General features: G+C 50.3%; 4 protein-coding genes across 4 annotated transcripts; 1 reads left to right on the top strand and 3 right to left on the bottom strand.

Moving 5' to 3' along the window:
• Nucleotides 1-360: 360 nt before the first annotated feature.
• On the top strand, nt 361-1647 carry KY384_004102 (uncharacterized protein; the record flags this gene model as incomplete). Its single annotated transcript, XM_044812608.1, has 1 exon — nt 361-1647. One exon carries the CDS (start codon nt 361-363, stop codon nt 1645-1647), a length of 1287 nt encoding a protein of 428 aa, XP_044670028.1.
• Nucleotides 1648-2471: 824 nt separating this feature from the next.
• KY384_004101 (uncharacterized protein) lies at nt 2472-3876 on the bottom strand (the record flags this gene model as incomplete). The annotated part of the gene is made up of 2 exons (XM_044812607.1): nt 2472-2483; nt 2698-3876. 2 exons carry the CDS (start codon nt 3874-3876, stop codon nt 2472-2474), a joined length of 1191 nt encoding a protein of 396 aa, XP_044670027.1.
• A 3049-nt stretch (nt 3877-6925) lies between these two features.
• KY384_004100 (uncharacterized protein) lies at nt 6926-10651 on the bottom strand (the record flags this gene model as incomplete). Its single annotated transcript, XM_044812606.1, has 1 exon — nt 6926-10651. The coding sequence occupies one exon, from the start codon at nt 10649-10651 to the stop codon at nt 6926-6928; it is 3726 nt and encodes a 1241-aa protein (XP_044670026.1).
• Nucleotides 10652-11908: 1257 nt separating this feature from the next.
• Nucleotides 11909-12841, bottom strand: KY384_004099 (uncharacterized protein; the record flags this gene model as incomplete). Its single annotated transcript, XM_044812605.1, has 2 exons — nt 11909-12556; nt 12689-12841. The coding sequence occupies 2 exons, from the start codon at nt 12839-12841 to the stop codon at nt 11909-11911; spliced, it is 801 nt and encodes a 266-aa protein (XP_044670025.1).
• Nucleotides 12842-13745: the final 904 nt, after the last annotated feature.

Genomic DNA, 13745 nt, shown 5'->3' with positions numbered 1-13745 from the left:
GCGCTACTCTGGCAATCCCAACAAAAAGACAATACCTGCACATCTTAATTTTGACTTGGACATTGACCCGATACATATGACACCTTTCCCATGCAATGAAAATTCGGGTTTAAGTAGAGGCTGAAATAAAACAATCTTGGAGAGGGATAGGGGGGCAGAATCGTTGCACGTGACCTCGCATCTAAGATAGTTGCCAAGACCAATCTTGATTGGCCAAAGGATCTCACGCCCAAGAGTTGCCTTTGCAGGTTCCCAACGTGTCGACCACAATGCTATCCAATCCTGAGCAATTCTTATTCTAAACAGGCCACTGTGAACATTGTGAGACGAATCTCTGACTGCCCAACATGAGTGACGACGATGCCAGCTCAGATCGAGTTGCTTGTACACGTCTCAGGCCCAAGTCGTGGGGCAGATGATGCACGATACCGAAAAGAGGCACACGGCTTCCTCGACTTTGACTTGGTCGAAAGACATCCTGTTTACAATGGAAATGAAGATAGCAAGAGGCCACAAAGCCAGGTTGTGGAAACTAGCGAAGGGCCGTCTTTACCCAACGACAGCGTACAGGTCAACGACTCTTTCGGCCCTACGCAAAGGATCAAAGCAATCAAAGATCTATTCCAACAGCGTGTAGAGGGTGTTACACCAGTAAGATTAGCCAGTACGAGACAGGACCTGATCACTCCCGCTGCAACAAAGAATATCATCTCTCCGTCTCTGCCCTGGACCAGCGTGAAAGAAACACCGCGTCTCCTTATTGAGCGGACGCCAGCTTTGAGGCGTTCCCAAACTGTGCCCAATGGTAAAATACCATCTGAAATATCGCGGACTTTACGGAGGGTCCACTCCGACTCATTCGAAACACCACCCAGCGTGGTCCCGAATTCGCAGCCCTCGGTCCCATCCAGTGCAAACCAACCATCAAGCTCGCCAATACTCAAACGACCTTTCGAGTTCACCTCTTCGTCTACCGAGCAACCTCCATCACCATCTCGTAAACGAGCACGCCAGTCATCTCCCCCACTGCCTAAGATCTCTCGAGAGGAGCCCCACTCAGTCCTGCCCTCTTCTCCCATACTGAACCCTCTGCACCTCACAAGCAGCCAGCCAGAGCAGACATCGTCGCCTCCCTGTAATATTCAAGTGCCATTACTGATCTATGCTCCTCGGCCCACGACTGCCAACGAGATCTTTACCACACATCTCACCGCCAACCTCATGAAAATATCGAAGGCCTTTGATGCCCAGAAGTGGTCCATCTCTTACCTTTCTTCTCGAGTCCTCGATAAATGGGAGCGTGGCCACTGGTTGATTTCGCTTCAGAACTGGGAGTCAAGGATGAAAGAGAAGGTATGGCGTTGGCTTGAGGATTACGTGGGGAATGGAAAGGCGGGATGGGGTGTCATGTGCGTGAGGGAGATGGCGGAGAAGCTCGAGAACAGAAGTAATGAGAAGGAAAAACTGATACTTGGGCCGCAGGAGGAGGTCTTGAAGGTCTATTGCTGGGGCGAGATGGTGAAGGAGATTTTACTGGTCATTTTCGCGGCAGGAGGGAATGTCTGGAAGGGGAAGGGTTTGAATGCGAAGTGGATCGATTCACTGGGGCAGGTAGCTGTGGTTGCAACCAGGGAAAAAAAGGGCTGAGGAGAAAGAGTCATTCGATTAATGTGAATATGGATTTTGGAACATGAGTTTTGGGATATCACATATATTGGCTCGGGGTCAGAATCAATTTTTGGTAAAATTCAAGTTTGGACGACACTCACCATCACGCCCTCACTTGACCTTACATACTTTGAAGACACCCACCCTCTACCGTCCGCGCGAGACATCCACCCTCTCCCGTCCAAAATGCTTCAAATACCGCCCCCAAATCGCCTTCCTCTCCCTCCTCCCCTCCCCTTTCTCCTTGCCTCTGACCTCCACCCCCGCCTCCGCAACAGCAACACACCACAGCACCCTCGCGGCCCCATCTTCAAATCCCAACGGGGCTTTCCACACCCCTTTCCCCTCCCCTCCCCCTTCCCCTTCTCCTGGCGCCTCTCGTTCTCTATCTCCCCTCGCCTTCCCGAACCTCACCTCCGGCGCCGCGCTCATGAAGCCCGGGTCCACGGTATTCATCGCGCAGCGCCTGCTTCTCCACAATCCCCCTGCCTCCGTCTCGGTGATCATGTTGAGTGCGGCTTTCGCCATGTTTGTGTGGACGTGCCGGCCCCGTTTCTCGGCGGAGTGGTGGTGGGACTCGGGTGTGCCTTCGCGGGCGGAGACGTTGATGATGTGGGATATTGGGAGCGGGTGGGGAAGGTGGTGGGGAAGGGGAGGAGTGGGATTTGATGTGGGTGGGTTTGGGGGTTGGGGTGGGGGGACAGAAACTGGGGATAAGGGGGTAGGATGAGAACTGAGGGTGTGAGTAATGGAGGGCATCAGGGGGAGGAGCTCGCGGATTAGGATCGTGGGCACGAAGGCGTTCACGCTGTGGGCTGTTATCATGTCCTCGTAGGGAATGTCGGAGAGGGTTTGCGCCCAGGAGGATTTCTGGGGATGGTGGAAGTCTGTGGGTAAAGGCTTTGATAGGGTTGAGTGGTTTGAAGAATTAAGTTCTGAGGAATCTTGTCTATCATATCCTTCATGTGAGAGAGTCTTTGGGTGACAATCCACGAGCTCGGTTTTTTGGGATGAGTAGCTCGAACTGACTATAGAGCCTGATTGACTCGTTTCGAGCAGTCCACCTGGCATCAGTGAGCCACCTCGGATGGTGGGATGGTATCCATTATCGACTACGCGATTGCAAATTCGCTCCCGTCTGAAATGTTCCTCGTTTGCAATCGCCTTCTTTTCCGCAGCGATAGGATCGGTGAGCGTCTGAGCGGCATTATTGATCAGCAGAAACAATTGACCGAGGGATTCGCGCTCTTCTTTCCACTCTGATAAGACGTCCTGAATAGAAGACACAAGCCTGAAGACATCTTTTGCCGTTCGGAAGTCGGCCCCGATGATCTTGAGCCGTTGCATCCAAGTTTCTGAATCTTCTTCATCGTGGTATCGAAACTCTGCATCTCTTGGGTATCTACTCGAAACGATGACGTGAGCGCCGCATCGAAGCAGTCTCAACGTTGTGTGAAAACCTAAGTTGATTCGGCCACCTGTTACGAACGCTGTTCTGCCTCTGAGATCGAGAGTTTTGGGTAATGAGAGACTGCCTTTAGCCAGATTGAAGTCACCGCAGGGTATGCATAGGGAAGTGTACAACTTGTGCGGGGATTCAATGATGTATCTGCAGATATAGCACTTTTGCTGTGGAACTTCAAGCCCTTGAGGGGGCAGAGGAGTCGTCGATTCTTCTGCCTTGACGATTAGAGTCTGAAGAACTCTCATGATGCTTGCAAGCGTAGTAGTATCATTGACCAACTCACGTCCTTTTAAATCTTCAAGCACTTTGAGGGCGATTTTCAGCTGTGGGCCGGCGAGATGAGACTGTCGTGGGTTGAAAGCGTCATCCACACGCTCAAACTTCTTCGCAGAGTCCCCCCGTTCGTCGAATGGTGCATCTTCGTTCACATTGGCCTCATAAATTGAATTGGCATTTTTAGATATTTGGTTCATCTGGGCAAGGTAACCTTCAATACCATTAATGATACCTTCATATTGCAGTTTCCGCACAACTAAAGGGACGTGAACGTCAAGCGCCGGTAATAAATGGTGCACTATCTCATTTGCTAGTATGGTGTCAGAAAGAGGCAAAAAGTATACCAAGACTGATGGCAGTAATTGCTCGCGGCAGAGTTGCTGGTCGTCTCGAAGACGGTTGGCTATAGCTTTTGGGTCTTTACTTGCAACCAGTATCTGGCACTGATCAGGCGTCAATGGCAGCATTGCTGGCTACAATGGTCGGCTGTCCTACGATGTAAGAAGATTCCTGCCTCGACGATCGTAATGAATGTATATCCTCTCCAGTCCTTGAGAGGATGACACAATGCAAAATGGGGCCTCACTTTCGCTCTCGACAAGTCCTATCATATCTTCGCTGACCATCAATGCCATCCAAGGCGCCAGACAAGGAGTGCAGCATCTACTAATTGGCTGTCAGAATCTAGACGGATGTTTGTACTCAGCCGCAGATTTCCCTTCCTGAACCTCCAACGTCCAATACTCTTGCAGCTGACGTCGCAATCACAAACATCTCCTTGCAATCAACGAGAAATTTTGAACCGGACAATATAGTACTGTATGCCTGTTCAGCTGAGTCACTATTGATATGACTCATGGTTTGTGTTGACTTGAAGTTCAATTGTCACGTTTTGGCCCGTAGAACCCCCCTGCAATGACTTTGATCCTTGCGCCTCTTTCTATGCCTCAAAGTGGCATCGGAACTGGAAATCATGGCCATTCTCAGTAAACACAAATTGAACCCAACGGGCAAAATGTGGCAGCCTCACCTCGCAACCGTCACCTCTTTTGATGCTGTCGACCAGCCAAGATCAATAAGTGTGGCAGCTCGAGCGTTGATATCACTTCCTGCTGAGGTTGCGCACACCATTCTTTTGGATGTGCCACTCTACAGGATCTTGCAAATGTCGCTTAGTCTTCAGGTAAATATTGATTGACAAGCGTTGACGTATTCAGCTGAGAATCCAGGAAGAATCAAGGCGAGGGCCATACGTACAATCAGTGTCTCTTTGAGATATCTCATCGCCATAGTCTTTTTACAGATAGGTTTCATACTTACCGAATGATTGAAGCCTACAAGCTGTACTATGAGCTATGCAAATTCTTCGGGAGGTGAGTGGAGCCTGACCGTCCTTGAACAAGCGGTGGATATATCTGACCCTTATAGACGGCCCAATCCAAAGGATTCTCCTCTATCATTGAGCTTGAACGTTTCAAATCTTGTGGACAACGAAAATGTCGATCTTACAAGGCAACGAACGCATGCTTGGCTTTCCCGTCAGATCTATATCATGCTGAAGTCACTTGGCAAACTTGACAGAAAACTATGGCCCTCAGAGCTTCTATATTCTTTGTTTCAACCCGGATGGCATGGTGATCGGGAAATTCTCGAGAAGTTACGAACTTGCTGGACTAACGCTAAGGTCCAATATCAATTTCTTGCCCAAGGACGTGTAGTTCGTATTGATCGACTGGCAAATGTAAGTGTGTATTCAAGGCGCAAGAACTGCTGTAGAGCATAAGTGAATATCTTCAATCTTGCTTTGCATAAAGTAAGATTTGGAGTGAAGTTCCGCGTATCTTTCCTTTATATAATGTCCACTCTGTCGCGAGCTTTCATGAACGCAATTAAATGCGTTAACACTGACGAGTTGCATTGGAAAGAGAGGTGCCCCGAATCCCTAATCATTTTCAAATCTTGGAAACTTCCCTTAGAGCTCACGCTGACAAGAGACTCTGACAGCTCATTGAGGAACATCCCAGTCTTCTCAAACAGGCTTCAGACCCTACATTCGATGCCCGCCTGAACACTAGACACATCGTCAACAACCTTCGAAGCCGACAGGCACAGATTCAGAATGACATCAAAAAGAACCTCTTCGATCCTCCATGCCGTGGTTGTTACCTTTTCCGGCACGAATTTCTTCCAATTCTGCCGCTCGATTCATTTCTTCGCGTCTTCGTCAACACAATCGAACGATTTCCTCCCCCAAATCTAGCAAAAGAAGCTGGTACTAGTGCCTCGCAAACGAGACCACCTGTTCTACGACCAGACGGCAAGACTATCCCAAAACACCTGTCAACAACTCAGACCAAGCAAGAATCCATTTCCCTGTCTTCGGAGGCGCAAGATGAACGGACCAGGCCATTCGTGTATCCTGCAAATATACTATCGGATATCAGGACCGTCCTCGCAAGTCTCGATTACATCTACACTGCGCCAGATGAACACGGATTTTGCAAACTCCCACGAACGAAGAACACCCCCTGGTCAAGTCCAGAAAACCAGGGTTTCCCTGAATCAACGAACATGCAAGCCACAAATCCAATCATCAAATCTACTCACGAGCCAGAACCATCGTCCCCCAACCCCAAACCCGCCTTCACCGCCTTCCCCTCCCCCATACCCTCCCCCTCCTCCAATCCCTCCTCACTAAACCAGCCCTCTCGCCCCCAACGCTCCCCCACCGCCTCCGCAAACACCTCCAATACCTCTTCCTCACCTGCATACCTCCCCTCTCCACCCTCCTCCTCTCCGCGCAGGACTACCAAAAACGCTTTCTCCCACCATCCACGCACCTCGCCCCCTCCATCCTCGAATCTGGCATCCGCGACCTCATGTCCGAGATCGATTCCAAAAAGCAGTTGCAGCGAGAGATGGAAGACATGGTAGCGTGGATCCCAGAACCACTGAAGGGTATCATGTTGCAGGATTATACGGTGGAGAGGCCGGTGGATGTGCGGGGCAGGGGGTATACGCCGAAGAGTGCGGGGGGGCGGAGGTTGGATAGGATTGCGGGGGCGGCGTGGACGGAGGGTGCGTTTGGGTCGGAGGCTGAGAGAGGGGAGCCGGTGTTTGTGGCGCCGCCGTATAAGCATCTGATGAATGATGAGAGGTATAGTGGGAAATTCGATGGGAGGAATTTGAGGTTTTATCTGGGTGGGGTAGGGAGGGCTGGGGGTGGAGAAGAGAGGGAGATGAAGGAGGTGGAGGGGTGGCCGGATGAGGAGTTTGAGTGGTTGGAGGCTTTTTGTCGTGTTGTGAGTTGGATGAAAGCGGAGGGTTTGGCGGAGGAGAAGATGACAGGTGGGTAGGGTAGAGGGTGAGAATGTGGAAGTGGGTTTGAGAGAATGTCTATTTCATTGGTCGTTATTACATATGCTGAATGATCTTATGCAAGCAAAAGGGGTATGCGCAAGTTGTATATATGTCGCTAAAATCAAAATGCCCCCGTCTCGCCTCACTCAATGGTGTTCATTTCCAATTCTGCCATGTACAACCGCATCCTCCACTTCCCCCATCAATGCCTCCGGGGCCCCCATCCTTGGTAGAGACCTTCACATCCCCAAAAGGTCCTAGTGCCGGATTCTCCAATTTCCCGCCAAATGCACGATCTTCAAGCTGTATCCTTTTGGAATCCGGAATGGGTTTTGCATCATTATCTAGTCCATAGCAGTATATCATTTTCTTGCCGATATCACCACCATGCCGATCCAATGTTATAGAGATGGGATAGGGAAAGGAGCCCGGGCGAGCAAAGTCATTTGCTGAGGAGACATCGGTACCGTTTCTCAAGTGTGTGACATTGTTCCCACTGTGATTGTCTGGGTGAGAAGGGGACGTGCTATTGCCCTGGAGCAAGGGAGCAGGACTCCCCTTATTAGTCCATATCTGTACGAGAAAGCGCGTCTGTGCCCAAGTGCAGCGGACGCTGGCACTTCTTTCCTCAGATCCGCCATCCCCGTCGTCGGGATCTGTCGGCTCAGTGTTGCCTGTGATTGTAGAGGCGTTCAGAGGTGCGGTAGATTTTAGGAAGATGGAGCGGTCGAAGTATGTGTAGAAGCCGTAGTGCTCGGAAGGGCGACCGCGGTCGAAGAGACGGAGGGGCTGGGAAGATGGGTAGGGGTACATTGAAGCGGGAGACGCCGTGCCGTCTGGATTTGTGTATGCATCAGGAATTGAGGTCGAGAGATCGGGAAATTGGTTGCTTGAATTTGAGCTTGATTGGTCGGAGGAGTCGTCACGTCTTACGAGGCGAGACGGTAGGGTTGTGGCAGGGTGAAAGGTCATGTAGAAGGGCGTGAATTCACCGTCGAAGGGCGCTTCAACTTTGTCGGTCGTGTCGCCGAGGAATGATTCGTCTTCTTGATTGGGAGGTGAGGGAGATGGTGAGCTGAGACCGCTGTTAAGTGTATCACGTATGCTAAGTAGCTTCGTACGGATCATATTACTGGCAGAAACTGCATTAGTGGCCGTATGAGCCCTCGTACTTAACCTAGACGCGTTCCCGGTCGTTGCGTTCGTGCCGTTCTGAAACCTGATTTCGATTCTGAAGTTTGGCTGGTTAGGAGCATTCGGCTGAATAGCCTGTTGATCCTCCTTTGGCAATGCACAACTCCACATAGTGGTTGGCTGTACACATCCTGACTCCTCATGAGCTGGATCCGGCTGGGCTACAGTAGAGAAACCAGTTGGTACGGGTGGATAGCCAGTGATGTTGAGCCACTGGGACTCAATAGGCGTTCTGTCCCCTCTGTGTGTCAAGGTCATTGCTAAAACCAAGATGAGGATGATGAGCAAGATAAGTGCAAGAGTAACGATGATCAACAGCCGCTTTCTTTTCTTCTCATGTTTCATTTGGCTTCGTCGTCGGGCTGGTGTTTGCTTTCCCTGAAGCAGCCTTTTCAGACGTGTTACTATTTTGGTTTTCATTGGTTCTTTTGGCGGTTGGTCACGTTTCTCCTTGGTCTGCCAAAGATAATCGGCTGGCTCATCTTCCCTCAGAGGACGAGCTGGCCGCGGTGGTGGCCAAAGGTCTGCAGTCGTGGTCAAACGAGAGCCACGCTTACTATAACCCGGATAGTAGTGGTTGGTTACGTGGAAGCTCTGAGGGGCGCCTGACGGGCTTGTTTCTCTCGAAGAGTGCAATTTAGACACTTCAGTCATAGCAATACCTCTGTGGGGTGTCTCGTCATGGCCTTGAGGAGTAGGTGTAGGTGGCGTAGGGGAGAAGGGTTCTTCGTATGTCTTGTGCCTAGGATTGGGAGGTAGACCAGAGATGAATTTGCGCGAGGGTGTCTCGTGCTCAAAATCGCGTTTGTTCTCAGGTGTAGTGTCTTTCGCGGGTAGTCTTGGTGGAGGTGTCGGCAAGGCTTTTGGCGTTGGGGCAGGTTTGTTGAAGTAAGGGGACTCATGAATCGATGAAGGCTCTTGAGAAAGCGATTCCTTCCTTGGAGGCGGGTTGACAGCGCGCACAGGCTCGGGGGCTTTCACTACTGGAGCAGCCCTAGCCTCCTGAACATCTGGGGTAGCATCCAGATCCTCAATCATCGTGGTCTCGCTCTCGGGCCTAGCTTTGGCCTTGGCCTTAGGATCTGTAGCTTCGCGAAAAGAAGCCGAGAAGCGATTGGTAGGTACTGGCAAAGCAGAGGGAATTGGTGATTCTTCTTTTGATTTGTCCCCTTTTGTCAGCTCATGTTTGGCCTCTCCTGGACCTTGTGATGCGGCAGGATCTATTGCCATGCCTCTTGCAATTGGCGGCGCTTGAGGCCCATCGACACCTCTTGGTACATAACCACCAATGCCTAAAGTAGAAGGCCAACAGCGATGGTTCTGACATTCGAAATACGGGGTAGTGCTGTGCATGTCATATAAGCAAGCTTCGAAATACTCAGATGACGCTCCTAGTCCTTGGAACGGACTTTGCGCCACGTAAGATTCAGGCTTGTTTTGTTTAGAAGTTGTCTTCAAATCTTCAACTCCGCTGTTTATTGGCGCACCAAAGCTCATTCGGCCTCTTTCTGCCTCCATGTCCACGCTTGAGTCAGTCCAGCTTGTATGCGCGCTAACGGCAACTTGGGACTTTCGATTTCGACCAGGGCTGTCGTCCACAATCTCAGCTTTCTGACTATGTCTTGGTGGAGATTTCCTTGTCGGTGTCGGAATTGGAGGTGCGTCCTCAACCTGAGGGCTGGAACGAAATTTGAGGCTCATTGGCGACTTAGGAAAGAATGGTGACTTTATGATGTTCCACCAGCCCTGAGATTGACGTTTATTTGCTAAGGTGTCTGCGGAGTCTGTTTTAGCGAGCATGTGCTGTTGTGAGTCTCGAGAGCCTGGCCTAAATCCTGCCGTCGCATCCGGGCTAGACTCCTCGTCGAAGATTGTGCAATTTGAGGTAATCTTTTCTCGATCCACCTTCTGCTCGTGCTTATTCTCACCCTTTGAGCCAGCTCGCAACGATAATGGGGGCACAGGAGGGACTTTAGATCCAGCGAACCGTTTGCTGCCAGGCGCTGGCATTTGCGAATAGACACTCGAAGCGGCTGTTCGACTAGGAGGCGAAGCTTGAGTCCGATCGGGAGGAGACCATGGAGGGACGTCTTTAGCAGGGGTTACGATGATTGACGGTGTGTGAGATTGCCGTTTTTCTTGCGCATGTAGATCAGAGCCCAGATTGTTCTCCTTCTCTGGGCTTTCTTTCGGCGAGATCGATAAGCCAATCACCACGGCTCTATCCGAAGGAGAAAGATTTGAAGATTTCGTCGACGACCGCTTGAGGTCATCCAATCTGCTTTTCGAAACCGAACCTTTGAGGTTCTTTCCAGAGCGTTGATGCCGTGGGGATGAATTCAGCTCTCCTTGCGATTTCCCCATCTCTGCACGAGGTCTATTCGCGGATTTTTGAGTGTGTGTCTGCGGTTTTGAGAGATTCGTGACGGCCTCAACGCCTTTCGAGAAGTCGGTGATCACATTCAAGCCTGTCCTTTTTGCCTTGCTTGACACGTCATTGCCAATTACTTTCCCCTCATTATTTCTTTTCTTTGGCTGCGAAAACCGTCTCTGGGCGTGATTGCTCTTGCCTGCTAGGTCGATTGGTTTGTCGAGGTTCCGTAATCTTGAAGGTTGTAGTGCCTCTTTCTGTGTTTGTGGCGGAGTATGTGATGGGTCTGACGTTGGTGACAGGATCTCCTCACCCATGGGCGAGCCGAATGGCATCCGAGGAATCTGCGGAGGTTTCAGTTGGAGCCTTTGGGGAGTGGCATTGTGAGGTTTCGGCCCGGTTGCCATAGTAAAAGAAGGCTGGATCGCTTCTATTGAAGTCAGTGATGCTGCAGTTATACTCATTCGGATCTTCGACTAGGATTTGCCAGATAGCTCATGGGTGACTCACCACTAGGATGGGCGACAAAGAAGATCTCACTTGTCAGGCATGGTCTTGAGTGAATGTGAACCGCGCTCACTTGTCAGTCTCATTAGCAGTCTTGGTGTCTCTGCTAGTTACTGTCAATAGTATCAATTTGCAGGCGGCATGTTGGCGGTCAGGTGGCAAATGTGTCGTCAATAGCAGACATCTTCAGATCAAAAGGAAAAAGATTGGGGTCAAAATCAGGGTACTGCTTGAAACATTCGATATTCTGAAGAAAGCAACTCGAAACCTCTACAGCAAAATTAGAAAGGCCATTGAAAAGAGTTCCGGGACGATCTAGAAGCTCCACAGAGCTTCCTGTACGATGGCCTATGGTTTATAGCCCGCATGGTCCATGACAACCACGCCGCCATCATCATTGGGTGATGGCGAAATAGGGTATACAACTCCGATACTATTTGCGGCCTGCGTGGCCCGCAAACCTTGCAACAATACCCATAGGATACTTAGACGCCCATAGGGAGAATCCTGTCAGATATCGTGTACTGGATGGTGGGCGGTAGAGAGATGAGGTTGAGTTGCATTGGAGACCAATCAAATCCATACTCGCAAAGGAGCGCTAGTGGGCTTTCCTGGCGCCAAGGCTATTTTTGGCTTGATAGTTGCATCTTGAAGGAATAATGAAGGATTGAGCTGCCACGCGATCACAACGTGCTAGAAGCTAATGATGTCTCGAATTGTTGGTATATAGGATGTCTGAGCTACCGCAATCGTTCACACTTTCCTGCCTTCGCGGCCGTCATTCAGAAGAGAAGTTATCGCAGCCTGCACGCCGATCCCAGATCTACAAGTTCTATGATACAAAGAATGTCTCTCAAGCTCGAAGGTATCCAATGCAATGATATCGTAATATGTCTTTTGATTTTGATGGCGTAAAGTCTGTGCCATATCGAAGTCGGAAAAGGCAGGTCCACCGAGACCCCTCCCATCCAGCTAATACATAGAATTCTTTGTAATGCTGAGCTAGGGTGAGGCCTCCTCTTCGATTCACACAATTATGCCTGTGCCGCACGGGCATACACCAACGCTTACTGATCGTCGTCATCATCGTCCTCAGGCTTCTTGTGCTTCTCCTTGAAGTCCCTAAATCTGTTAGATATTGAGTCTTTGAACCTCTCCCACCGAGAGCGGTTCAGCCTGTTGCTCAGTTCTCGGAAATTGTACATCTCGCCCCAACAGTCCCTGCCCCATTCACATCCTGCCATGTTGACGACGAAGTCTCGCTCCGTCTCAGAGTAGTGTATCCTGTCGTCCATGCCGTTGTCACTGCAGGCGCCCATGGGGAAGCTGTTGATCTTTCGTTGAGGTATGAAGGCAGTGTGGGTTCTGATCCAAGGTTGATTGGTGTAGAGATGCTCCAGAGAGTCTTGCTCTTTATGCTCCCACTCCATGTGTCTTTGCTCATAGCCAACAGGATCCCACCAAATATCCAGCAAACGATCGGTCCAGACAGATCGATGTATCATGAACGATCCGAGATTAAAGCCTCCACAATCTTGTGGCACGATAAGATCTATGGAGCTGGCTAAGCCGTTGCCAGTTGGTGACTTAGCCACATGATCAAGGTATATTTCTTTCATCGGGTGTGTAATATTAAGTGGATTGTAGGCGTTGATGTCGCGGTAGGTATTACCTACCAAGTCATTGAAAACATGCTTCTGTAGGGTATATGACGGCTCCATTATGAAGGTATTCAGGTCCATCCACCAGAACCTAAAATTAATTAGCCGCATGATGCAGAATCTGAGGCTGCTCTCTTACCATTCAGCTTTTGGGTATTTCCTCATGCAATTCCTGATCGTATCTACCTTCTCCCAACTCTCTCGCCATTCGTGGGCATAGCGCTTCTTGGTGCTCATATCGACTATCTCGAGCTCGTAACCCCACCGCTTTGCATACTTCTTCTTGTTCTTGACGCTGTCTCTTTCAATGGCCCACTCTCTTGGCCCCTTCCATTCCATGACTCCACCACCCTGATTCGCGGCAAGTATGATTACATATTTACTGCCCCCCTAGCCAGGATGTTCTTCGATAAACTCTGTGTAAGGCTAGGATAGCAGATGTCAGTCACAGGCTCAGTCTGAAAAGAGGTTGCAACATACGCGTTACATAAAACAACACGATTGATAATATAAAGCAAATTACAATTCCCAGTCGTAGCCGCAGCCGCCACGCCATTCGCCCCAACGTAGTAAGGAAGCGCATGATACGACCGCCATTTTGAGGGGGCCATCTCCCTCTTCCAAGTTTCTCTCTGTCGGAAAAGTCTCTTTTACCCATGCTAAAAGTCGGTAGGCTGGTTGATATCTTTCTTGCGTGTCTCGAGAAGAATCCTTGATTTTGAGTGGAGAAGGACGGATAGCCTTTCACTTCTTCACTTCGAGCTTTCGCAGACTCCCATGTGATACTAGTCCCGGCAGAGCCATTCAGGTCTCCATATGCTTTTCGTGGACTTGATTTCCCGCTTTCGTGTGGGCTAGCCAGGCCCGGACTTGACCAACCACCTCCACGTCTTGGCGATGGCGATCGTGATAAAGACATCTCGTTATAAGGAGTCCCAGGAATGGGCGGTAGGGACTGGCCGTAGCCGCCCGTAGAAGAGCTGGAGCCTATCCGATCGTTTGAGGTATTTGATCCAGACAGCTGCAACGAGGATGGGGAGTTCTTTGCCGCGACAGACGATGTCCGCCGCCGACGTTGCCCCCCAGCGGTTGTCTGGACAGAAGCCGGGGACGCCACAGTGATTCACGTGAGGTTCTTACTTCTTTTCTTTGCTGAAGGTGTGCGGACTGCGGCATCAATATTTTTGCGTTGATTCGCTCGAGGCTAAAGATAGACAAAGCGGATGGAGGAGACGTAGGGCAG

The sequence above is a fragment of the Bacidia gigantensis genome (genome assembly GCF_019456465.1).
Source record: "Bacidia gigantensis strain McMullin 20006 chromosome Unknown contig_231, whole genome shotgun sequence".
Classification (NCBI taxonomy): domain Eukaryota; kingdom Fungi; phylum Ascomycota; class Lecanoromycetes; order Lecanorales; family Ramalinaceae; genus Bacidia; species Bacidia gigantensis.
This window is presented reverse-complemented; position numbering and strand designations above follow the sequence as displayed.